At 46.4% G+C, this 25,842-nt stretch overlaps 1 protein-coding gene, 1 long non-coding RNA gene and 4 other non-coding genes across 14 annotated transcripts; all 6 read left to right on the top strand.

Moving 5' to 3' along the window:
* The first annotated feature begins 1,709 nt into the window (after nt 1–1,709).
* Nucleotides 1,710–20,165, top strand: TRNAU1AP (tRNA selenocysteine 1 associated protein 1). Of its 4 annotated transcripts, none has more exons than XR_010993633.1 (10): nt 1,710–1,866; nt 4,802–4,899; nt 5,627–5,726; nt 8,048–8,100; nt 8,708–8,839; nt 11,687–11,806; nt 13,269–13,431; nt 14,314–14,347; nt 16,592–16,841; nt 18,533–20,165. XR_010993633.1 is itself a non-coding variant. In XM_068172466.1 (10 exons), the coding sequence occupies exons 3-10, from the start codon at nt 4,814–4,816 to the stop codon at nt 16,726–16,728; spliced, it is 825 nt and encodes a 274-aa protein (XP_068028567.1). In that variant the 5' UTR covers nt 1,714–1,866; nt 4,612–4,694; nt 4,802–4,813; the 3' UTR covers nt 16,729–17,963. The 4 variants fall into 4 exon arrangements, 3 of the variants coding, with proteins under 3 accessions (XP_068028565.1, XP_068028567.1, XP_068028566.1); XM_068172466.1 differs by lacking the exon at nt 18,533–20,165 and adding an exon at nt 4,612–4,694 and having other exon boundaries at nt 1,714–1,866; nt 16,592–17,963; XM_068172465.1 differs by lacking the exon at nt 18,533–20,165 and adding an exon at nt 4,612–4,688 and having other exon boundaries at nt 1,715–1,866; nt 16,592–17,963.
* Nucleotides 20,166–21,912: 1,747 nt separating this feature from the next.
* LOC137462259 (uncharacterized) lies at nt 21,913–24,926 on the top strand. Of its 6 annotated transcripts, none has more exons than XR_010993640.1 (5): nt 21,923–22,240; nt 22,666–22,729; nt 23,324–23,503; nt 23,735–23,838; nt 24,475–24,926. It is a non-coding gene; the product is annotated as an uncharacterized lncRNA (long non-coding RNA). The 6 variants fall into 6 exon arrangements; XR_010993638.1 differs by having other exon boundaries at nt 21,944–22,240; nt 22,640–22,729; nt 23,324–23,369; XR_010993637.1 differs by having other exon boundaries at nt 21,959–22,240; nt 23,324–23,369.
* LOC137462533 (small nucleolar RNA SNORA16B/SNORA16A family) lies at nt 22,320–22,462 on the top strand. The gene has a single exon (XR_010993718.1). It is a non-coding gene; the product is annotated as a small nucleolar RNA SNORA16B/SNORA16A family (small nucleolar RNA).
* LOC137462534 (small nucleolar RNA SNORA44) lies at nt 23,077–23,207 on the top strand. Its single transcript, XR_010993719.1, has one exon. It is a non-coding gene; the product is annotated as a small nucleolar RNA SNORA44 (small nucleolar RNA).
* On the top strand, nt 23,408–23,524 carry LOC137462535 (small nucleolar RNA SNORA61). The gene has a single exon (XR_010993720.1). It is a non-coding gene; the product is annotated as a small nucleolar RNA SNORA61 (small nucleolar RNA).
* Nucleotides 24,276–24,346, top strand: LOC137462530 (small nucleolar RNA SNORD99). Its single transcript, XR_010993716.1, has one exon. It is a non-coding gene; the product is annotated as a small nucleolar RNA SNORD99 (small nucleolar RNA).
* Nucleotides 24,927–25,842: the final 916 nt, after the last annotated feature.

Here is a 25,842-nt window from a genome sequence, read left to right as displayed (position 1 = left end):
TGTGGGTCTTGCTGCCTTTCTGATTTCATGCTAGATTTTAGGTTTTAGTTAGGGAGGAACTTGGAGAAAAATGATCTGAGGGTGCTCTAAGGACTCAGAAGTCAGAAAACACATAAACTGTTAATCTCATGTCTTGCGGACTTGATATTCTAGAGCAGCCAATACTGGCTGTGCTTCAGCATGATGAGAGATGCAGATCCTGCTCAGAATGAGGATGAAGAATTCTCACTGTCTCCTGCAGGAATGTAGGAAGGATCAAACGTGCCCTGCTCTGTCCGCAGGAAAAAGCAGAACAAAGAATTCTCCGCTCCCCTCCCAGTGGGTTTCCGGCCTTAGTCATGGAAGAGGGATGTTGTGGGGCAAGATTTGAGCGAGCGCTAACACATCACTTCGGAAGGAGTTCCAGAATTGGCTCCGTCGCACAAAGCTACCCAATGCCAGCACCGGAAAACCTCTACCCGACACCGGCGGGCTCTTGCTGCCCTCTCCCGGGATGTGACCGGCGGAGGCACCGCCCGGCTCGCCCGGAGCCCGAACAACCGCGGCGAAAATAGCGCGGAGGCTTTGAAGCGTCCCTGTCGCCGGGAGCTGGATTTCTGGCTTGCTGCAGCGCCTGCACAACCACAGCCAGGGATTCAGCCCATGCCTGGAGTTCCGCAACAGGGCACAGGGCTCACCCGTGACGGGAGATGCCGAAATTCCAACCGGCTCTCGGGATGCCGAAAATACCAACCAGTTCTCAGGCTCACTCGTCTCTGCTCCGTCGGTACGAGGGGGGTCATCTTCTCCAGGAATTGCCACCCTCGCTGTTGAAGGGCCTGCGGAAGTAAAGAAAAGAAGAGGATCACACTGTACCCAGTCCAACCCCGCGTCCCGGGCTGATGATCCCGAGGATGGATCTCCTATCTGTATGAAGAGGCAGTGGTCTAAGCTCAGAGCCCCAGTCTGGCTGGGATTCGAAGCTTCTGATGCACCCCATTGGGTGGAGGGGAGCCGGGATCATGGCCTCTCACAAACCTACCACAAAAAAAACCCCACAAGTCTTTGGCCTTTCAACATTGTCAAACACTGTCCGACTTTGTAAACCCTGTGCCAGCTCTGACAGCAGTGGTGCCTTGAAGAGATGACCAAAGTGCTTGTCACAGAATGAAGCTCTGTCAGGGGAGGGTTATGTTGGATATCAGAAAAAGGTTCTTCTCCCAGAGGGTGCTGGGACACTGAGCAGGTTCCACAGGCAGTGGTCATAACCGCAAGGCTGTCAGAGCTCCAGGAGCGTTTGGACAATGCTCTCAGGGACAGGGTGTGATTGTTCGAATGTCCTGTGCAGGGCTAAGTGTTGGTCTCGATGATCCCGGTGTGCCCCTCCCAACACAGCGTCGTCTATGATTTTTTTCCTGATACCTGAATCTCCTGTCTCAGCTTAAGGCCATTTCCTCTTGCCCTCTCACTGCTTGCCCTTCTCACTCTAGAAGACACCGGTCCCCACCTCACTCCAATCTCCTTCCAGGTAGCTACAGTCGCCCCAAAGCCTCCCTAAGTTGCCCCAAACCCCCGCCCTCTGCCCCCGGCTCCCTCCCGCGGCTGTCGCTCCTCCTGACGCCAGGGGGCGCTACGGCGACAGGGGCGCCGCTCTCTCCGCCCGCCGGGGCCGCGGAGGAGGCGGCGGGGCCGGCCCGGGCGGCGGCGGGAGGGACCGGGGGAGGGACCGAGGGACCGGGGCGCCGGGGGTGGGACGGAAGGAGGGGCGGCGGCGGCGGCGGGGCCGGGCCGGGCCGGGCCGGGCCGGGCCGTGGAACAGCGCGGCCCCGCTGAACCCGCCGCGGGGCCTGCGGGAGCAGCATGGCCGCCAGCCTGTGGATGGGGGACGTGAGTGTCCGGCCGGGACCGCGCGGCTTTGTGCGGGGGGCGGCGGGGCTACGGGGGTACGCGGCCGGGCCGGGGCGGGGCGCGGGAGGCACTGACCGTCTGATACCGTCACTGAGCGGCACCCGCACAATGACTGACTGACGCTCTCGCTCCGACCGACACCCTCTCATGGACTCTCGCACTCACTGACACTCTCACACCAATTGACGCCCTCACTCTGGCACCGTGACACCGTCTGACACCCTTACAACAACTGACAGCCTTACTCTAACTGACTGACACTCTCGCTCTGACACCCACACAACAACCGACAGACTGGCATCCTCACAGTTCTGACACCCTCACTCTGACTGACATCTGACAGCAGCTGACCCTCTCCCTGACTGACTGACCCCTTCACACCACTGACACCCCCACACTGACACAGCCTCACAGCCCCTCACACATTCAGATACACCTAAACTCCCCAAGTGACATTCACGTCATACACTCCTGTGCATGCTGACATGCTCACACAGGCTGACACACTCAGACATAAACCCCAGCCTGACAGGCACATCTGTGAGCAGTTACACACACACACACACCCCAGAGTGACCCTCACTGCCTTCCTGCAGCCAAGTCACAGCTACACTTACACCAGTGTCCCTGGTGGTCAGACCCATGCATGGGCACCAAAAAGTCTCACACTTCCATACTCTTAAGAGGCACTTACTCCCATACTCGCAGCGTGTACACTTGCATGCTTTGAGAATTTATCTGCTGTTTTACCTGCTCAGCTGCTATAGGCACTTACATGCTTACATTGTACAAGGCATTTACACACACTCATGGTTGTGCTGCTAATTGTGCTCACACTTGTAGGCACATTTGTATGCACTTTTCCAAGATTATCCCTCACAACCTGCCCCCTACGTGCACACCTTTGGGTGCACTTGCACCCTCATAGGGATTTTGACTCTCCTACATGCACGCACGTTCACAAGCACTTACACTTCCTGCTAGGTCCCTCATTCCTGCCTGTGTGTGTACCTGGCAGGAAGAGCACCCGTGTGAAGCACACTCACAGGTGCTTCTTCACCCAAGGGTGTATTGCTGCCCACTCACGTGCACACTGTAGGCACACTCACAGTGATACACAGCCCACAGTGTCCCTTGTGTGCCCTTCACACACCCTCACTCTTGTGCCCTTGTGTCCTTCACAGTCACTGCTGAACACACACTTTCACACACAGGTGTACTCACCCCAGCATGTTATAGTGCCCTGCCACCCAGTCACACTGCATGTGTGTGTGTGCTCAGTGCGTTATGGTGCCTGCATTGCTGCCACTGTGGTACACTGTGACACACTCATGCGGTCCCACTGCTGCGTATAGTGTCTTTGCTGTCTGTCACGCATTTGTACACACCTTTGCACACTCCACTATGTGTGTAGATGTCACAAATTCCCTGCCACCTGTTTCTTGGACACACATCTTCCTTCAGCCCTTTCTTGCAGCTCACACCAGCACAGTCCTGCTTTCATGTAGTGTTCCTCATCTCTCATGTGTGTGTACACACAGCCCAGCACATCCCTGAGAATCCCACTGGGTACTTCTCTCCCACACACACACTCAGCACACCCAGTTTGCCACAGTATCAAGGTGTCCTCTACTGCCTTTACTCGTGCATGGAGACTCCGTGCAGTCTGTTCTCCCTTTTCCCCACACAGAGGATTTTCTGTCATCTCTCTATGATAAAGCCTGTCTTCTTTTTCATCACTACTCTTACAAGCAGGCCATGGCTCTTTGAGCAGTACGGACATATCCAAGCAACTGGTTGTCTTTACAAATACAGCTTTCCTGTACACACACACAGCCAGGATCACCCTGCATGGCACGTCTGTGCAGAGTGGTGCTGCTTCTGCTCCTGGGACAAGTCAGTTCTGCTTCTCACTCACCTCCACAGGGCATCTGCTGCCTTTTACACGTGAAAGTGCAGTATGGTCACCTTCTTTCACATACTGCACAATCTGTCACCCACGCAAGTGGTCGAGCCACCTGGGACCTGACAGATAAACAAATACTTGAGGGCTGTAGGTTACCGTGAGCCACCTGTCTTACACAGGTAAATACACGGAGCTATATATATTTTATATTTTTCAGCTCCATGTTACCTGTCACACACACTACTTCCCATTTTCATTTTGGCTAGTTCCCTCCTCCAGTTTCTGTTATACACAGAGGTGCCCTGTTCACTCAGGTTCTTCATGGTATATTTGATCCAAATTCCAGCACCGTCTCCAACTTGTCAGTCCCTTACACCACGCAGACACCTGCTCTCCAGCATGGTCACATGCACTCTTACCTGCACAGTGCGGTCCTTCCCCGTGACATGAACATGGTCAGTGCTCCCATGGGCAGGATGAAGCATAGAGCTGCTGTGGGACGGGATTCCAGGGCTTCCCCCAAGTGCTGCCCTGGTATCTCCGGGGTTGTGCGAGGCAGACAAAGCTCTGCAGACCCCTACTGCAGCTCCACGGGGTAGTGTCACCTGCCACGTGCCACCCGGGGTTGTGCCACACCTGTGTATCCACAGCGCTGGCGCAGCCTTCGCTTGCACCTGGAGAAGGAGCCTGCCACCTTCTCCCCTGCTCCCTGTAGCGAATGCTCAGTTTGTTGCTGTATGTTTCTGAGTGGCTTTTGTCCTTCTGTGAAGCTCCCTGTTCTCTGAAATTCATGCTGTCTCTTGGGTTCCACTTTGCAGACTGTTGAGCCTGGTTCATGCATGCCTGCTGGTTTTGAGTGGCATCGACCCTCTTAAATGAGTCTTCTTTTTGAAGTGTAAGGGTAAAATCCTTCTCAATAATGTTTTAACTGCTTAGAGGGACATTGACACATATTCTCTTTTTTGTAGATGCTCTGATCTAACTTTCTTTCTGTTTTTGCTTTTATAGCTGGAGCCCTATATGGATGAAAACTTTGTTTCAAGAGCCTTTGCCACCATGGGAGAGCTTGTACTGAGTGTAAAAATCATTCGAAACAGGTTGACAGGGTAACTGTTTCTGTTTGTTCTCCAAGCGCATTTGGACTGAAGCATTGCTGTGGTCCTTCCGTATCAGAGTGAATCTTCCCTTTGAGTTTCTCACCTTTGCTGCCACCAATATGGGAATATTGGTGAGAGCAATGGAGAGGGCACTGCTGGCTCTTCAGCCTTCCCTCAACAAACAAGGTTTGGTCCTCATCCTGCAGTGCTCCAGCACGCAGTCAGAGCGGTGCATGTATCTCATTCCATCCCTCTGGGAATTACACCTCCCCAGGCTTTGGTCATTAGTCTGTAGTGCAGCTATGTGATGCTAACAGAGGTGGGAAGTCTGACTTGGAGCAATAAGAGAACCTTTAGACTTCATTTGAAATAAAATGAGTGATTTATGCAGAATAAAGTAGTTTCATTCTTATCCATTATTCTTTTAAGTGTTGTAATTTCAGTTTTCAGTAGTTTAAACTTGGGCGGGCAAATTGATGGTCAGTGAAAGTAGGAAGTAAACTGTAAGCTAAACCATTTTCTATGTGCTTATGTTGACCTGACTTATGGTAAGTAGGGGCTATCCCTTGAGATCCAGCTTCTCTTTGGTAGCTAATATTTATGCTTTAAAAAGAAACTGTTCTATGTATTGCAACTATAGCAAATTTCCTGCCAGTTATCTAAAATACAGCTTTCCTCATCAAATGTGTTTTAAGTTTATAACTTTTGTCTCTTCTCTTCTGTGTTATATGTTCAGAATTCCAGCAGGCTATTGCTTTGTAGAATTTGCAGATCTAGCTACTGCAGAGAAATGTTTACACAAAATCAATGGAAAACCACTTCCTGGTGCTACACCGGTGAGTAAATGGGATCAGCCAGTTGAGAAGCAAAACTTGGAAGGGACAGATAGTGTAGAATGTGTATTTTTAATGATTACAGATAAATTCAATAGTTAGCAAACTGGGATTCTTCTTTGCTTTAGAATTGAAGTTATGACTATAAAACTGTTAATGTGTTTGCTCAGAAAATTGTTGAGAAAAAACACTGATTTCTTTGTGACTGTCTAGATAAAATTTAGGTGTAGAAGTGTTGTGGGGTGTGATGACTTTTATATCTGACCATTGCTGCTGTTACCAAAGTTGGACTAATCAGAAACCTGAGAAGAACAAGGAAGAAATTAGACTGAGTATAGTGTATGTCTGCCACAATTCTTCCATCCTCTGTCCTTTTGTATAGTCATGGAGTCACAGAGTGATTTGGGTTGGAAGGGACCTTAAAGCTTGTTGCATTTCATCCCCTACCATGGGTAGGGACACCTTCCACTAGACCAAATTGCTCCAAGCCCCATCCAACCAGGCTTTGAACACTTTCAGGGATGAGGCAATCTGAGAATTTAGCTGTGTGTGTTGTTACATGTGTACAGGATGAACTTGCAAGTTCACAGTGTCTTTTGAGTAATATTGATTGGCAAGAGAAACATGACTATTAATCTTGCATTGTTCTTGGCCCTTAGCAAACAGAAGTTACTCAAACCTCTTTACAGTGGAGAACAAGACAGAGTATTGAAAAATTGCTGTGCATAACTAACATCTCCTCTACATAAAAACTGGGTAGTCAAGGAGAAGAGGAGGAATAGGCAGAGAGGCTAATTTTAGGATGTTGACTTGAATATGTGGTAGATTAAAATGAGACGGCTGACACAGCTGTCTGTTGTACCCACAGGAGTTGGCTGCAGTAGCTGGGGTGACTGATTCATAAAGCAGCTCTAGAATCACCTCAGTTACGGTGTGATATACAAGGTAAATGAGTTCCTGTTTCAGAGTAGTTAATACCCGGAGTAGGAGACTGGGAAGTTCAGATTGAGCTATGTCGTCAGTGTTCCTGAGAGGGTGACATACCCCGTTAAAAGGAGTCGATGAGAGGCCTGGAGATATCTGTTTCACGTGTTTGCTCATGATTAAGGCAAGCTGATCATCCTGGATGCCTTCTATAGTCACTGGAGAGACAAAGAGAGCAGCTCTTGCAAGGAGTAAGATAATAATGGAAGTTTGGTGTTGGGAATATCCATCTTGCTTCACAGTTTTGTTCAAAACACAGTGCTGTGTGGAGGGATGATTTGCATAACACATGGAGAGAATTACAGATGTCAGGCAGAGATCCAAAGCAGCCCAAATCAGTGCACTCAGCAGGCAACTGCCTAGCTCATCCTTTGCATTTAGAGAATTTTGTTTACAGAAAACTTGAGTGTGGCTCATGCTTTTATTTCTTTTTAAATACTGAGTTAGTCAAAGGAATAACTTAGCTTGTAAATATTCCACAGAAAGTTGTGTAGTACTGTGCTCCAAAGAATGCAAGCGTGCAAGGAACAGGATTATAGCCTAGAGTTAAGTCTGTGCTCTGTTTCTCAAGGATTGTTTACCTGTTTTTGAGGGAAGGAAATCTATCATACAAGGTCCCAGAACACACTGGGCTCTTCACTGTACTGAACAAGTACCCTGATCTCTAGGGCATTTCTGATTGTGATCAGAAATCCTGATTTTAGGATCTGAAATCCTGATCCTGAGATTAGCCCATGATCTCTAAGAGCTGATTCAAAGATCTTGGTCTAAACTTAGATGTAAGTTGGGTAAAAGTTGCTAAAAGTATGGTAGGTTGGGGACAGAAAGTTCTAGATGTGCTAGAGGGCACAAATCTGGGCTGCTGGGAAACTTGTTTCAAAAATAAATTGAGATGCAAAATTTAAAGAGGGCTCCAGTGTCCAGTGTAGTTCTTTCAGAAGCCTTTAATTTTGAATCTTACTAATGTCCAGAGCCAAGTATTTAGCCACACTTCCAGACTCAGGTTGATTCCATTTTCCAGTGTGTTGGATTCTGGTATGCTAGTGTTTGTGTTAAATCACAAAAGTCTAGTAGTGGTACTGTCATTTCATTTTAAGACCTTAAAATTGGAAGAAATTTAACATTTGTTATTACTGCCTCTGTTCACATTTTGATTTTCATTATTGTATCTGTACTGATGCTAAATAAAAATGTGCTTGTTACCTTAACTGACTGGTCTAAAGGCATTGAACATGTGTCAGCATTAAGTTGTATTAAATCAGCTTATTGTATTTTTCCCTAATTGCTTGAATTCACATGACAGCATTTGAATGTATGGATTCATTTTTGCCTTATTTCAGGCGAAGCGATTTAAATTGAATTATGCAACATATGGAAAACAGCCTGATAACAGGTAAGTGCTCAATATTTAAATATTAATTTTGCCTGCTTAATGTCTCTCTATTAATTGCCTTGCAAAAATTAGTCAAAATATGTACAATCAAAGTTCATCACTGCCAGTCTTTAGTAGAGGGAAGAGAACTCAGACTGCCAGATGCTGTGCCATCTGCTGTGGCACAGCAGATTTATCCAGTGTCCTTTAAGGTATTTAAACTTTGTAGCATCAAAGTATCTAATTCATATATTATAATTTAAGATCTATGTATTATAATTTGAGATCTATGTATTGGAAATAGCATATCTATAAATGAGTTATTTTTTCTTGCCATTTTAGAAATCAGAGATATCCTGAGTAATAAGCATTGAAATAATCTTTACATAAAAAGCAGTATCAAGTTGGTTGGTTGTGCTGCTTGAATTAACTTGAAAAAGCAGTGTCAATCAAAATTTTAGTTAAGCAGCTTAAGTGGTGGCACTTTAACGTCTCCATTAAATGGTATTTTAATATCACTCTTTTCTGAGTTCAAATATTTAGGCTAAATGGTAACGGTCAGTCAGCATGTCCTTTTTTTTTTTTTTCTTTTGATTGTATTTAAGACATTTTCTTTTGATTTCTTTAGTCCAGAATATTCCCTTTTTGTGGGAGACCTGACTCCTGACGTGGATGATGGGATGTTATATGAATTTTTTGTTAAAGTTTATCCATCATGTAGAGGTGGAAAAGTTGTTTTGGACCAGGCAGGAGTATCCAAGTAAGTTGTCTTTTATTCACTTTTTTTTTTTTTTACTTCACATGTGGCAATAGGGAAGATAGAATGCAGCAAGGGGGAAAAATTTCTTTTGGCTTAGATTTTAGTAATCTTAAAATACAGTGGTTTTGGCCATTCAATCTGCAGTTTGCTTGAGTTTTGATAGTCACTATGGGTATTGTCACTCCTCTGTCAGGAGTGTGTTATTCCCTTTGTGTGTTATTCCACTTCTTAAAATGCTGAAAAATATCTTAAGTAATCTTGAAACACTCTCTTCCTGGACTCTTGGGTGGAATTGTGCTTTATAAACTTTAGGCTACTGAATGTATATTCCTGTGAGAGCTGTACAGGTTTTCTTTCAAACAGGGTAGGGCACACAAAGCTGTGATTCACTCTCAGGTTCTCAGTAGCTGCCTTGTTTGTCTTTCCTGAAAATGTCTTGCCAAAAACAGGTATCAAAAAGTTGGATTTCTTAATGTAATTAAAACATTTTCTAAATAGCATGAGATTAAGCTGTATTTTCCAGATGAAGGAGCAGTTGGTGAGCATCCTTGTTTTCAAAGCAGAGCATGGCTTCAGTGAAGCACAATTTTCTAATATAACACCTGTGAGAATGTTGGGATAAGATATGGGACCTATGGCTGTAGGTCCCTCCACCTTCTCATATGTGGTTTCTTACTCTTAGACAGGTTGGTTTGAAGGAATCTCTGGAGGTCTCTGGTCCAGCTCCTAACAGGACTGCAGCCAGCACTAGATCATATCATCCATGAATTGTGTAGTCTGGAAAACCTCCCAGGATGGAGTTAATTCAATCTGTCTGGGCAGCCTGTTCCAGAGCTGCACTCCTCCCCCGTCATGAAGTTCCTCTTCATGTGCATCTTGAACTTCTTGCAGAGCTACTCAGTCTCTCTGGCTATTGGGTCCTCATGCTGTCAGTGCCACCTCCCCTGGGACTGACACTGCTCGACTGGGCTCTGTGTGCCTTCTGCTCCTCCTCAGTGTAAACCCCACAGTTCCTGTTGTGCTGCACCTGCTTCAGTCTCTGTCTGTAGAACAGGTGTTGGTGCTGCAGGTTGGACTGTTAGCTGGGTTTTGGGAACTGTGCATATGTGCAGACCTCAAGGAAAGGGAATCTGTGGTAGCTTGGGAGGTGGGGAAGGAGCAGGGACTTAGAGTCCTGTTTCTGGGAAGAGCAAAGCTGTCTCCCCTGGCAGTGCCAGAGTGTTGGTGCCAGGGGCTTTGTTGGGGCTTGTGCAATTGCTCAAAGCTGAGGCATCTGCAGGTGTCAGTGTGATGTGAAAGAGGAGCTTAGGGCTTGTGGACATGCCCAGTGAAGCCCTGGCCCTTCCAGCCAAGGCTGGTGGATCAGGAAGGCCTCCTCCCAGCACCTCTTGTCCAGACAGGAGAGGAGCTTAGAGCGTGGTGCTGTGGTGCTGTGCCTACTTCTCTGCTTTCTGCTGAGGGTACAGGTGCTGGGGCTTTTCCAAACTTCAGGGGCAGGACAAAAGGTCTGTAGGGAGGTCCTGGCCAGGAAGAAATTATTTCTTTCCTCAACAATGGTTTAGCCATTGGTGTGGAACAGCTAAATGTCTGGAAGAGTTGGAAGAATCAGTGTCTGGAAGACTTGGAAGAATCACTGTCTCCCTTGCAGTACCCAGCATCTATTCCTGTACACTGCATCCATCTCTATTTGTATCTATTTTGGAACTGCCAGTCTTCCCAGTCTCTCTTTCACACTCCTGGTCCCATCTGAAAATCTGCAGGAGTCTTTTGGCACTTAGGAACTTAGTTGGGTTTGTGTGTGTACACCTTAAACTGACTTAGAAGTTGACTTGCACTGGATTAATTTGCCATAATCCTTTGGCAGAGGGCAAGTTAAATGAACGTGGGTCTGTGTAGAGTTTTGCTTGTGTTTAATACTCTAGTTTGTGTGTAGATACATACCTGTATATATATCTATAAATAAGATATTTGGACTTGTGTGTGGAGCTTGCTGTGCAAGGTACTGCATTTTCTGGGGCATGAACTGCTCTGAAATACCTGCCAGTGGAGACCTCCCATGAGTAGTAGGTAATGCTGCTTTTAGAATAGCACATTACTTGGTGTTTAGCAGTTCCCACAGAATAGATAATGCACTATAAATTTACACCCTTGCTTACAGCTTGTTCTTTTCCCCAGGTAGACAAGCCCTTCCCTCTCAAACTTCTTCCTTTGCTTAGATGGATTCCTCTTACCCTCCCACACCTAAGTCTTTGATCTTTCTGCTGTGTTAGGCAGCCCATCCCATGATGGGATCCTGGCACTGCCCTCTTGGATTCTGTTGCATTGTTTCTGACTCACTACAGCATCAAAATCCCACGCAAAGGACTGTTGGGGTTGGAGTTGGAATTCTCTGTCTGGCTGATGTGCATTCTGCCACATCATAGTGAAGGCTTGTTGCAGAGTCCAGGGGTTCTGGATGTACTGTCCCTCTTTCAGCTGCACTCTTGAGAATATCAGTATCCTCCCAGCAGAGATCTGGGGCTTTACCATGTGTCAGTTCAGGCATTTCGACATGGCTTGTGTCAGCTCACTTCCAGTTCCCCAGAATCCACTGGCACAAGAACTACTTTACCTTGACAAGCCCTTGAAAGTACTGCCAGAGCTTGGACATGTGGCTTCAGGCATTCTGGAAAAGCAGCTGCAAGGCAGAATAATTTCATCTCTCCCAAGAGCAGGGACAACAACCCTAATGAACATTTTTGTTCACTGTGTTTCCCAAACCAAATCAAACTTCGCTGTAACTAATTTTTATAACGTGGCATTGCTCTTTGGGGTTGGTTTTATGTGAGTTTTTCTGTGTCTCTGCAGAGGTTACGGGTTTGTGAAATTCACGGATGAACTGGAACAGAAGAGAGCACTGACAGAGTGTCAGGGAGCTGTGGGGTTGGGCTCTAAACCTGTACGCTTGAGTGTGGCTATACCAAAAGCGTGAGTAGAAGAACAGCTGGACATTTATATGAAAAATCACATCTGGTTTTAAATACCTTTTAGTGCTTTGGATACATGTCCTGGATGTCTCCATCACAAAATGAAAGAATACCGATGAATATGGGGAGTATCAGAATGCCCAGGAGTTCAAAGAAATTATAACATTACCTCACTACTAAGAATTTTCCACTGTTTTGAATCGTATACATTATTAAATCCCTACACATGCACACACACTGTAGTTAAATGTGATTATATTTAAAATGTATGTTCCTTTGCATTATATTGAAATAGTTTAAATCTTCCTAATGATGTCTGGATAACAAAGCTCAACTACCTTGCTAATTCTGTTATGATATCTACTACATATAAGACTTTTGGGGCAAGGATTAACTTTTTTTTCTGTGTTTGTTCAGAACCTGATACAATGAGATCCTGGTCTGACTTGGGGCTCGTAGCACTAGGGTAATACGGATCATAGTAATTGTTCCCTATTTGAATAATACTTAGAGTTTCAGTGACCTCATAAGTCTTGGGGGGCGAAAAGGAAGAGAAAAGCAGAAAAAATGGGTGCATCGTGGTGAGAAGATTGATGTTTCCTTCTTCCTGCATCTCACTAATTTCATCATTAGTAGAAATAGCTTTATGTGTGACATATTTTCATTTCCAAACAATATTTGTCATCTCATTATTTCAAATCTTGATAGTTAGGTGGAATGGTGTTCCTTGGGAATGCTGCCACTTCCTAAAGTGGCAAGGAATAGGAATTTTGGTCAGTTCTCAGAGTATTTAAGTTTATTTTTTGATTACTAGAAGTTCTTATTTCATTAACTTTTTCCAGTCTGTGCATTGAAGACCACCCGGTTCAGAGAGAAAGGGGACAAGTCATTGCTTAAGTTTCTGTATGACAGTGGCAGAAGGGAGAGTTTTTTTCCATTCTTACAAAGGAAAACTCAAGGTTTTTTGCCAGGCTTTAAGTCTTTAACTCTTCATGTAAAGCAAGACTCAGTACTTTCTCTCAGAAAGCTGCAGATCACTTAACTTCATCCACTTTACCAGATGGAAGAAGGGACTCCAGTATCTGGATTGTGGTTCAGGATTGTTCTAAACTGAAGCTCATAGTTCTGAACTCTTCCCTTCCCAAAGCCAGGAAGTGATACCCAATTAGCTCATAAAGAATGAAAGTAATGTTTATTATTGAAGAGGAATATGAGTACAGGAAAGGGTATTAAATTTAAACCATTTCTTTCCTTATGCAAATGTATACAAATAATAAATATTGCTGCAGTAAATAGTGAATATATTTTAAAGATTGAAATTTGCTTGTTAGACTAAGCCTTGTCTCTTTACCACATTGTATCTTAAGCTATTTCACTGTTTTTTTCATACTTGTTCTGCACTATTTTATTGCAATTTAAAAAAATGGTTTATTGCTATTTTTATCCTGCTTTATTTTTTGAAGTAATCGTGTGAAACCAATGGAGTACAATCAGATGTACAGCTATAATTACAACCAGTATTACCACCAGTATCACAACTACTACGCTCAGTGGGGGTACGACCAGAACACGGGCAGTTACAGCTACAGCTACCCCCAGTATGGCTACACACAGAGCACCATGCAGGTAGGGCAGCACAAGCTTGAAAGGTGGGATGGGAACATGTCCTCTTCAGCTCTGAGAATCACAGAATGTCCTGAGCTGGAAGGGACCCACAGGAATAGAGTCCAGCTCCTGACCCTGCCCAGGACAGCCCAACAATCCCACCCTGTGCCTGAGAGCCTTGTTCAAATGTTCCTGGAGCTGAGGCAGCCTTGCAATTTTGACCATCCCTGGGGAGCCTGTTCAGTGCCCAGGCTCCCTTTAGGGGAAGAATCTTTTCCTGATATCCAGCCTGACCCTCTCCTGACACAGCTCCAGCCATTCCCTCAGGTCCTGTCCCTGGTCATGGAGAGCAGAGATTGGAGCTGTCCCTCGGGAGGAGCTGCAGACCCTAATGAGCTCTGCCCTCAGTCTGCTCTGCTCCAAACTGAACACACCAAGAGATCTTAGTATATACCTCTTCATAATGAAGTCTTAATATAGCTGCTATTTAGTGTTTAGCCCTTGGTGTGTCCTGTTGCTTTATGGAGAGTATATTGCTGAGGTTAAAAAATGTCTGGAGGACACAAAGGGTCTCTTAGTACAGTTGTGATGGTAGAAGAGTTCTCTTGGTACAGGCAGTGCTCAGAGTGCCTTTTGGATCCTTCATAAACTTTGTTACAAAGGATAGAACACATCAGAACAGTCACCCCACTTCAGCCCTGGAATTTCAAGAACTGCCTCTGTTAGAGGTTTAGTGTAGGATCTTCCCCATGGAGTGTTAGCAATGGAACAGAGGCTTATGTGTGAAGAATTCTGTTGTAATAACTCCTGTATAAATGTCAGTCTCTGACAGTACTAATCAACAAGTGATGCAAAAGAAAAGATAATTATCCACTGTCCTAAGGGGTTTGTTTTTCCTTGCAGACATATGAAGAAGTTGGTGAGGATGCATTGGAAGGTATGTTTCTCAAATTCTGTATTGAAGTTGTCTGTATGTTCTGCACTGCTTGGAGATAGACTTTCTCAAATTGGCCCTAATTTCAATTTATAATATACCTTTATCTTTGAGTAAATATGAGAAAATTTGTGGGTCACTATTGCCTAGAACAGTTGCATCCTGGTTTTACTGTTGCTGTTCCTAATCTGAACCTGGTGAGGACTGAACCTGTTTGACTTCCCCAGCACTGAGATTTTAATCTTCTGTAGTACTGAAATTGTTATCCTTTTTTTACTAGTTTTTTTTTTTTCTGATATGCTACCAAGAAAAAAGTAGATATTATTCTGTCTTTCTGTAAAATCTTGACATTTAGAGCCCAGAATATTCATTGTGCTTTTAGTTTACAAGTAAAAGGGCATAATATTAGTCACCACACTGATAAAATATTTCAAGCAGTTGTTGCTTGAAATGGGTCACTAAAGCAGATTGGGGTTTTAGATACCTGTACAAGTAGCTTTCATTTATTGATGACCCATTAGCTTGAAATGGGTCACTAAAGCAGATTGGGGTTTTAGATACCTGTACAAGTAGCTTTCATTTATTGATGCAAGAAACTATCATTTCATGCCAGCCATTTCAGATTTCTGTCTTGAGTGCAATACGCATTATGTAGTGTATCTTACTCTATTCCTGAAAAAAAAATAAATTAAAAATTACATAGTAACAGACCTACAGGATCCACAGGTATGAGTAATGATGTGCGTGGAAGCTGTTAATGGCTCTTAAAAGCGTTCTAGGAGAGATTTCCTTTTGCTGAACCAAACATACCAGGACTAGGATTGGGATATCTCTGGATATTTCTTTTTCTGGTTGATAAAATGAAAGATTCCTGCCTTTGTAGGAAACTGAATTCATGTACTGTCACTCTATCATTCCTTTTCATTAAATCTCTTCTCCTGTAATGTGTTACAACATGAAGTAGCTAAAACCAAACATAGAATCCTGGAATGGTTTGGGTGGGAAGGAACTTCCAAAGCCATCTTTATCCACCCACTGCCATGGGCAGGGACACCTTCCACTTGACAAGGTCACTCCAAGCCCTGTCCAACCTGGCCTTGGACACTTAAAGAAATGGGGTAACCACAGCTTCCCTGGGCAGCCTGTGCCAGGGAAGTCACATGTTTAAAAACATTTTGTTCCTGATGTGTTTTAGAGTCTTTCCATTCATTCAGCTTTGTATTGAGAGTCATTCACTGACCTTTGTGATTGTGCTACTCTGATAACCTGAGCTTTGGGTTGCTGGTGTTGTCAGGTGAGCTTTACACCCTACAGGGGTTTGGGGAGTCCAGCACTCTGCATTCAGAGCAGCAGGATTGGACCTGCACACTTGTTGTCCAGCTCCAAAATGCTTTCCAAGCATTTCTTCCACATGTAAAATAGGGCCACGCTCACCATGATGCTGTGGTGCCACTGACACTGCCTTCATTCCTAACTGTGACTCCAGCTTTGAGCTGCTGGAGGCTTTGGCAGATGAGTTCTGGTGACTGCTTGCAGCAGCACAGGATGCTGCCATCCATCTGTCCATCCATCATTTGTGACCTCACAGGGGAGGGAGCAGAAGGGAATGGGGGCCTCTGCCTCTGCTTCTGCCCCTTCTGTCAGGGCAAGCTCCTTCTGGCAGTGCAGGTGGCTGCACTGGGCTGTGAGGTGCAGGTGAGTGTTCCCTCCACTGACTGTCCTGTGGGGCAATCACTGTTGTGAAAAGGGATGTGTTTGGATGTAGTTATTCCTTATCTCATTGCAGAGAGATTGAGTAGGACTGATATGGTCAGGTTTGTGACTGGGCAAGTGCTGGGAATGTTTGGTGACTCACAGAATCACAGAATTCTTGGGGTTGGAAGGACTTTGGAGATCATCCAGTCCAATTCCCTGCTAATGCAGGCTTACCTGGAGTATGGGACACAGGAACACATCTAGGTAGGTTTGGAATGTCTCCAGAGAGGGAGACTCCACACCCTCCCTGGGCAGCTGTTCCAGTGCTCTGCCACCCTCCATGAAAATAACTTCTTGTTCATGTTGAGGTGGTTGCTCCTTGTCCTGTCAGTGGGCACCACTGAACACAGTCTGGCACTATCATCTGACACCTGCCCTGGAAATATTGAAACTCCCCCCATGTTTGTTTTAATATACCAATTTGTTTACAGGGAGGGTTTTTTTCTGAACACTTTTGAAGTGTGACCTTCTTGTCTGTCTTTCCTCCCATAGATCCCACACCTCAGTTAGATGTCCATGAAGCAAACAAGCAGTTTATGGAACAGAGTGAAGAGCTCTACGATGCCTTGATGGACTGTCATTGGCAGCCTTTGGACACTGTCTCATCAGAGATCCCAGCCGTGTTATAGCCTCGTTGCTGAGGCATTGTGTCTGTGGGACATCCTCCCAGCGTGCTCCAGACTGTTATGCTGCCCCTGGATCCTGCAGTTGTGAGGGGTGGCCCTTTCCCCACCCAGGTCAGGTACTCGGAGTACAGGAGGACTGTGGCCTTTCCTGTAGAGAATAAGTATTGTAGGAGCACCACGGTAACCCTTATTCATGGTGAAAATTAGAACTGCAACAGTTTTATTCCTTTTGTCTTGAATTGAACTCTTCATACTTACTGAGAATTGTAATTTATAAACTTTCAACAAGATGGCACAGGGGAGAGACTCTACTCCATTGTACAATAAAAAAGTTGGTCTTTTAAGTAAAATTACCCTCTGCATTTTGGTTCCTGCCCATCTTTCTGCTTTGCTGCCCATTCAGCTGTCTTGAGTCATTTGACCAAACGCTCATGAATGTGTTATTTCAAAAAAGATCATTGTTGGACACCACTAAAATGTCTCAAAATCTTTCCAGTGACTCGGTAAGGTTGCTGTAACTTGAGCATGGGATGAAAGCTTATGTTGTGGTTAACTTAAGCTGTGATCTTGAGCTTGCAAGTTTGATATTCTTAAGCAATCAACCCAAAGAGCACTTTGGAGAGCAAAGACAGAAAGGAGTGTTATAAAGCTTTTACCTGGTGATATCTTGCACACCTGGCCTGCTTCTCTACCTGTGTATGAGGAAATAATTCCCCATGAACCAGCAGTTTAAGACACTTTTTCCAGCAACCATATTTAAATGTTATTTTGTGTATCATGCCTTTATTTTTTTTTATTGTGGACGCACCTTGATGGTCTCTTTGAGATGTTGAGATTTTGTAGTGTCTTCCACTGTCCAGTCAGAGTGAAACTGAAGATCTGTCAGCAAAAACGGGTCAGAGCAATTGCACTGATATATTGTGCAACAAATGGTTGTTAACCTGGAAAGCAGTTTTCTACTGGATGGACAAGCAATATACTTAAGCTGATATGTTGCATTAGAGGTGAAAGTGAAAATAATAGCACTTATATACATGTTATAAGCCCTTTTTCAGGCTTTTGTGCCTTAAACTCTTGGAGAAATAGGAACAGAGAAACTACCTGTAATAAATGTCTATCCAAGGAATAGTTTGGTAACTGAAATTGCTACTGCAGAGCATTTCGTTGCCTCCCTGCCCATGTTGATACAGAGATTTGCCACAAAATTTAAATACTTTGATAAAGCTACTTCTACTACACCTTTGTTTGTGTCCATAATTATGACCTATTTGTCAGTCTGTGGTCTTTTTTATCAACTGGAAGTGGGATGTGAGGGGAATGGTGATGTGACTGGAGTTAGGTTATTCCTAACGAGTGAGCTGGAGGACTGCTGGACTCCTGCGTTCTCATCTGCTGCAATTTTCCTCGTGCTGTGCCCCTGACTGTGCTGCTGTCTCACCTTCAGCTGCTCTGAATGTAAGGAAAGGAATGTTCCTTGTGTATGCCAGGAGTTTCAGAAGCAGCAGAAGTGGAATAGAGCAGAGCTTTCTATCTGATGTGGCTGCTCAGCTAAAGACACCCCCTCTTCTTGGGAAGTTCAGCGGAGTGGCATTGCAGAAGTGATGTAAAGAAGGGCATTTAAAAGACTTTCTAGGTCATTCTGTTACTGTGCTGCCCTGTGTGCCTGCTCTTCTCCTATTTTGGAGTTGTCTTTTCCTACCCCCCACCAATTTTGGCTTTTACAATGTGGCCATCCCAGTTTGCTCCAGGGGGTGAAGCCACCTTTATTTATCAATATAAATTTATTCAGCTGTTCTCATCTGCCCAGCATTGCTGTCTGTGGAGTATTCCCTAATGCCTGGATAAACTACCTCCATCCAAGTCTGTCTCTAGAGGAGAGAGGAGCAGGTTATCAGGGCTCAGACAGCAGCCCTGTGGGAAAATCCTTTTACTCTCTGCTTTTGTTTTGTGGTGGAAAGAAAAAATTGTAAATATTAATCCAACCCATCCTAACCCCTAATTCCTGGGAGAGCTGGGCATGTACATGTGAGGAATAATTTGGGAGTGCAGAAGCCGGCAGAGATGACCTGCTGACTCCTGTTTACTGGTGCTGCAGAGCTTAAAATAGCTCCAGCTTTTGTTTCACGAGAGAGGTTGATGCGAGGCTCTGGGCCTCATTCCCTGGAAGTATGAGCCAGGCTTTTGGGGTTATTTGGGAGAATCTCAGCCAAGATTGTGTGGAGCTGTTAAATCTCTGCATTGTTTGTTGTTTTTATTTTTTTTTAATATCACTTACTCATCTTAATGTTCATTTTCAGCTCCCGGCCATTATTGCTGTGCCTGAAGCACAGGAGGGATGTCTATATGGAGCTACAAAACAGCCACCTCCTGGTATTTGTAAAGTTTGCCTTTTGGAATCCCAGTTAAATAGAGTGTGGGATTTTGTTTCTCCTGGATGGCTACAGGAAAAGCCCATATTAATAACCATTTAGTGTTACACAGGACGAAAGACAAGGACTCCATGTAGTAAGGTAAATTCTGCTTTTATCTCTATGTGCTAAATGCAAGAAGTCCAAGGCAGGTGATATCACAGCTCCCTGGGATTATGTAATTCCTGAAAATTGCATCCATATCGGCAACAGAGATCAAGAAGCACTCTGCCCTTCAGCAGGCAGGGTTTATAGCAATTCCAAAAACAACTCAAATATTCTTATTGTGTTCTTTGATGAAGATGCGATCATCCAATTTAGATGAAATTGTAGGGACTCTGACTCCCATTTGAGTTACGCAGACTGGGAATGTTCAGCAGAGCTGGAGGGATGTGGGTGGTTTAAGGCACAGAGTGGTGATTTCCAAAGGCTGAGCTCTGAGGCTGCGGAGGGTCCTCTTGCCATTAGCCTGTGTTTAATTAAAAGCTTCACAATACACATTGGGGTGGCCTGTTGGTGATCCTGACCCTCTTCCAAAGGGATGAGGAGTCTGGAAGCATTTCTTTAGCAAATGATAAGAGGGCTGAAAGGGGCTGACAGTGATTTTGTTTTTTTTCCATGTGAGTCTGACTAGAGAAAATTCCTGTTACTTGGTTCAGTTTCTGGAGACAGGTTCATATCCCACACACTGAGACATATACAACACCCTTAGGAATTTCTCTAAATCCCCTTTGAGGAACAGAGATAAATATTTGACTCTAATCTTCCTGTACTGGGTATCTCATTACTGGCTTGTTAATCTTCAGCTTTTACTAAACAAGATCTGAGAGAAATTTTTACCTTTCAGCCTTGCTCCCAGTGATCTTCTAAAGCATACTGGATACACCCATTTCTGGATTTAACTTGGGATTTGCTTAACCATCGAACTAATTCAGTGGCAGGATGGGGTATGAATTTGAAATGCAGTAGCAGGAACTGATAGAGCTGCTTTGGGAAATGTCACTGACAGAACTCACTTTCCTTTTTTTGCTAGTTAGAGCATTTTTTCAGAAAATATCTCCTTTTTTTTTCCTTAGTAGTTATTTCAAGTAAAAATGTTTTTTTCCAAGTGCAGTCAGTTTTTTAAGAAGGTGTTTGGGGTCCTGCTCAGCACACACTCATTTTTCCCTGCCACATGGTGGGATTCTTGGGGTGTTCTGTGCAGTTCTGTTAGATTTGATGATCCACGTGGGTCCTTTTCAAATCAGGATGTGGCGTGATTCTATCATTCAAAGATCATGCTGCCTCTGCTGTAAAATTTCCAGGGAAAAAGCAATGGTGGATAACACAGTTGGTAGAGATTGAGAGCTGACCATGGCCAAGACTTGCTTTGGCCCCTTGATGTGTCCCAGGAAGCCATAGGCACAACAATCCACCTGGATCACTAATGCACACCTGCTTTTCCTTACTGATAGTTTTCACATCCCTGTGCGTTGTCTGCTCCCATCTGTCAGGTGGTGGGAACTGCAGCCTCTTCCAGCATGTGCTCCCTGTCCTGTGCTGTGGAAGAGGCTGGTGAGAGATTCTCAGGAGGTTTCACCAGGGCTTCGCTGACCATGGACATGCAGTGGGATTTTCTCTGCCCCTCTTGGATCCCCATCCATCTTGTCATGGCAGGCTGAGGTCTGCTGGGCATCCAGTGCTTTTCATTGCTGCTCTTTGGAGATTCTCCCAGTTCAGCATTTGGAAGAGTCTCTTCCCAAGCAATGTTTGCCATGGTTTGAATTTTTGGGGAAGGTAGATGGTTTTTCCTACAGTAATCTCCCAGGCTTTACTCTGCCCTAGGATTTGACATGATTTTTAGGCTCACGCTGTATCGGTGGCTGTGCCAAGGAGACTCCAGGGATTGCCTCGTGACTTGGCGGAGCAGCTGTGAGATCCATGAAGGAAGAGAATGGGAACAGCTGCTTGTACCTTGTCCCTGACAGCTTTGGCAAGGGCTGTCTTGCAGAGGATTTGGCCACAAAAAGTTTGGGGCTCACTCCCAGACTTAGCCTTAAATGGCTGAGGGTTTGTTTTGTTGCTGGTCTGACATGTTTGGAGGGAATTACCAGCTCAAAAGGCCATTACTGAACACTGGGAATTTTTTAATCTGTTCATTTTCTCAAAACAGATTAAAACATGACCATCCTTTTTGCCCTTTCTCCAGGACTTGGACAGGAAGCAGTCTCAGGCTTTTCCAGCTGATTTCCCACTGTGGCTATGCCTTCAGCATCAGCACCAGCAGCTGTTCCAGCACTCCCTTCCAGCCCATTGACAGGTGCTGCCATTTTAAATCCTTTCCACAGCTTATGAATCATGAGCCAGGAGCCTTACAGAGGTATTGTGTTGGCAAAGAGACTTCTGTTTCCAAGATCCTTTTCTTCTATTCTCCGAGGGTGGAGAAGAATAGGGAGGAAGGAGTAGGGGAAATTCAGCTGCTGTTTTCAGCTTTTCAAAGAGCAACTCCTGGTGTGGACCTTGCATGGAGAAGGAGAGAGAAATTGTACTTGTCCCACCCGGACTGAGGAGTCATTTAGGTGGTGTGCGGGTGTGCAGCTGCTCCCAGTGCTGGTGGGAGTTGTGAATCGTGGGATTATGAAATAGTTTGGGTTGGAAGAGGGCTGAAAGCTCATCCCATTCCACCCGCTGCCGTGGGCAGGAACACCTGCCACTAGAGCAGGTTGTTCGGGAGTCTTGTTTGTCCTTTGGGATGGGGTGGAGTGGGACGCTGGCAGGGGGAAGGCAGGAACAATGGCTTGGACTGTAGGCAGCGCGACCTACAACTCCCAGAAGCCTCTGCGTGAGGGCCCGGCACCAGCAGCCAATCGGAACTCGCGCTATCGCACTATAAAAGGTGGCCGCGGACCAGTTTCCGCCTCTTTCGGCCATGGCGGCGAGCTGGGGAGGTGTTATGGCGACCGTCGGGGACCATCCACCGCCATCCTTCGTCGCTGGGGCTCTCCTGCCGCTCGGCTCCGCCGCATCGGCGCCCTGTGGGCATCGCGTCCGGGGGCCGCGCTTCGAAGGCTGCGAAGGGCAGCGCGGCCTTGCCCCCGGCCTTCTCCTCAGGCCGGGCCCGGCCCCGGGTAAGTGAGGGACCCCCGAGGCTGAGCTAATGCCCTGTCCCGGGACAGGCGGCCGCGGGCGGAAGAGCCCCCCGCATCCGCCCGGCCCTATCGAAGCTGCGTCTGTCGGTGCTGTGGTAGATGCAGTCAAAAAGGAGCCGAGAGCAAAGAGATTTTCCTCGACGGTCGCCGCTCAGTTGGAGCCTTAGTAACTGTCCGGCAACATTTCGGGAAAGTACATGGCCCGCCATGGGCTAAGGGGGTGTTACTGGTGCTGGAAGTAAGCGGTTGCCGTAAATCCCTGCCCCTGGGGTCCAGATTGATGCACGTGGTGGGGGGTGGCGGGGCGGAGGGCGAAGGGTTGTATCCCGGCATGCTGTAGTTTTGTTTTAATTTACTTCTCTTGCAATTTATTTAAAGCTCAAGACACTCTTCTTCCCCAGCAGCATCCTGGTGTAGAAGGTGGTCCTGGGGCATGGGATGGCTGGTGACGGCCTCAGCTTTGGGCAGGTGAGATGGGTGATCCAGGTTCTGGAGTCCTCCGTGTAGAGGCTGAGAATTGGTTGGTTTTGTGGCCTCCCTGGACCAGAGTAGGAGCCAGCAGCGTTTCCTGCCCCTCTGCTATTGGGCAGTGCCAGCATGTGCTGTTACAAGGCTGTGCATCCTCCATAGGGCTTGTCCTTGGGGCTGGGCCCTACAAACTCCCTTAGTTCTTGCTCCATCCAGATCATGTATGGGTGAAATGAGGGCAATTCCTCTCTCTGGGGCTCGCTGGAGGCAGAACTGGGAGTCAACCCTGATACCAGAGCCAGTCAATCACTCTGTCACTGACTTTACCAGATAAACTCTGTGTTTACCTGCATGTTTATCCAAGACCTGTGGCTCCACACAGTAGCTGCAGGTCTCCAACAACATGCCAGAGCAATGGGAAGGTCTTTGACTGCTGGGCCTCTTCTGCCTGTGACTGTCACTCACCCCTCCAATACGTTTTTGGGAATTAAGCTGTTCCTTGCTTGGGGTTCCGGGGTGGAATGAGTCAAAGGTATGTCCACAAAAGTCTGCAGCCCACTGCTGATACTGGGGGTATGTTGTGATATCTTCCAGGGGTCCTGGGTGTTCCAGAGCTCACCCATCTGATGGATAAACCCAGGTGAGAGGGTAGTACCCTTGCTGGATCTCCACAGCCTATCCCTCCAAATCCCTTTCCCATCAGATCTGAATACCGATCTTGTGGTCGAAAAAGGAGGAAGAGTAACATTCATGCTGGTCTTGGGCTCTCTGCAGGTGTGTCCTGTGCTGAGAGGGGCCACTAGGAAGACAGGCTGCACCTGCCTCACTATATTGGGAATTTGTTGGGAAGGAAACTCCTAGTCAGGAGAAGGGATAAACGTTGGGCACAGGGGGCAGACGTGCTATGAGGGTTGGGGGGTTGGAATATGTCTGGGAATATCTGAGCCATAGATTTACAGTGACCCATTGACTTCAGGCACTAAACTCTGGCTCTTGTCTTTTCAGCAATAACTCTGTGGAAAAAGATAAAAACCTGTGAGCCCTGTCCCAAGAGCTTCAGCTTGCTTCCCATAGGATCTGAGTTGTGGGAAAGCTGCAGTGTGGAGCATGTGAGTGTCCTCTGGGGAACTCCTGGTGTTGGGTTGGGCAGTAAGTGTAAACTAGCTACTGGGAGGAAATTCTTGGCTGTGAGGGTGATGAGGCCCTAGTTGCCCAGAGAAGCTGTAGTTGCCCCGTCCCTGAAGTATCCAGGGCCAGGTTGGATGGGGCTTAGGCCATCCGGATCTGGTGGATGGTATTCCTGCCCATGGAAGGGTGTGGAATGGGGTGAGCTTTTAAGGTGCCTTCTAACCCGAACCATTCTGGGATTGCATGATCTGGAGTGGGGTCTGGAGGACAAGGGACAGTTCACGCTGACTGTGCTGGAAGTGGCCAGTTTTTCACCTGGACTATGCAGGTGGGAATGATCAACCTTGTTTCAGATGCTTTTAAAATGGCAGAGTTGCGATCTGTGGTGCAGGTGTGGGTGAAATCAGTGGCAGTGTAGCCTGGTCCATGATGATTCCCAAGTCTGGAGACTGTTGGATGAGTCCTGCGGATATGGGGCTGAGGCCAGGCATGAGCTGCCCAAAACCACAGGGCAGAGAGGGGACATCCAGGAGTTCTGGTATGTGGATGGGATCTGACACAGTGCTGAGCCTGACTGTTCATCACTCAGCTGTATTCTTTTTTATCTCTTCTTTCAGGTCTAAGCAGAGGGTGAGCCATCCCTGAGGGACTTGGTGCTGCACTACCAGACTGTTCTTTCCCAGCCCTCTCCTCCAGAAGTGGGAGCTCTGCAGAGCCAGATCCTGGCACCTTCCTGAGCTATAAGCTCCACCAAGTAGGACCAGCCACTTCTGGGCTCCACTTACCTGCAGTGGAGGGAGATGGAACTGGTTTGGCTCCAGATGTTGCTGAAGCTCCCGTTCATATGCTCCACGTGGAAGAACAGTCTGTTCAATGGAGTTTTCTCATGAGGGGATCTGGCTATTAAATAATTGATTAGAGGAGGGAGCCAGTAATGCCTAGGTGGTGGGTTTGATCCCTATATGGGTCATTCACTTAAGAGCTGGACTCGGTGATCCATGTGGGTCCCTTCCAATTTGGAATATTCTCTGTGTGTGATAAGAGTTTGAATAAATGTAATTATTTCAAATCCTTGTGGTGTCTCCTGTGTTTGACTTGCATTGGGATAGGATGAGGCTGGGCTGGCTCTGACCCATGGAGGCTGAGCATCTCATTCCAGTGGAGTTCACCAGTGCTCAGAAGCGAGTTCCTGTGCTTGCTGCAGCGCCTGCCAGTGGGGTGTCCCCACAGCCCTTGGCAGAGGTCCCTGGAATGCAGAAACCCCTGGGTCTTCATGGAGGTGCTAGAGCAGCTCCTTGCAACCACGAGATGTTTCAACACCCGGAGCCTTGGTGATTGTGGTTCCCTGTTTTCTCACCATGGAGAAAAATGGGTTGTGGGGAGCCACAGCCTCTGAGTTGGAGCCACTCTTTATTTCTGTCCCTGGATGACTGGGCTGTGGCAAAATCCTTCAACCTGAGGTAAATTTTTGTCCTGGAATATTGAGCTGGTGCCTCTGACTCTTCTAGGTCTCCTACATGTAGGTCTTGAGAGCCCCTTCCCTGTGGAGTGTATCCCACCTCTCCCAGGATCTTGGCTTCTGGGGGACACCAGTGTGTCTCTGCGCTCACTGCCTGACTGTCCCTGCTGTCACCAAAGCCAGGCAACGGAGACATGAGGGGCTGCTAGTAGAGGTGGACATGCGGAGCTGGCACGTGGCAACACTAAACATCCTGGTGACAGCAAATGAAGACTAAATGCCAATGTGATTAGAGCTGAACCGGTGTTGCTGAAATTTGAAATGCTGGGCTGTTGCTAGGGTTTGTGTTTTGGAGTTTGGTGGTTGGGAAACAGGTAAATGGAAATAAAACCAAGAGAATTAAAAAGGCAAGTAAATTAATTCAGTGATTTTCTTGAGTAGTTAAAAGAACTATGCAGCAGCTCCAAACCCTTTTTTGGATGTACACCTGGGAAGAAGACCTAAATTTTCCTCAGTGTTACCGGGA

This window comes from Anomalospiza imberbis, chromosome 25 (genome assembly GCF_031753505.1).
Source record: "Anomalospiza imberbis isolate Cuckoo-Finch-1a 21T00152 chromosome 25, ASM3175350v1, whole genome shotgun sequence".
Classification (NCBI taxonomy): domain Eukaryota; kingdom Metazoa; phylum Chordata; class Aves; order Passeriformes; family Viduidae; genus Anomalospiza; species Anomalospiza imberbis.
Note: the sequence above shows the minus strand (reverse complement) of the source record. Positions and strands in the feature narration are given on the sequence as shown.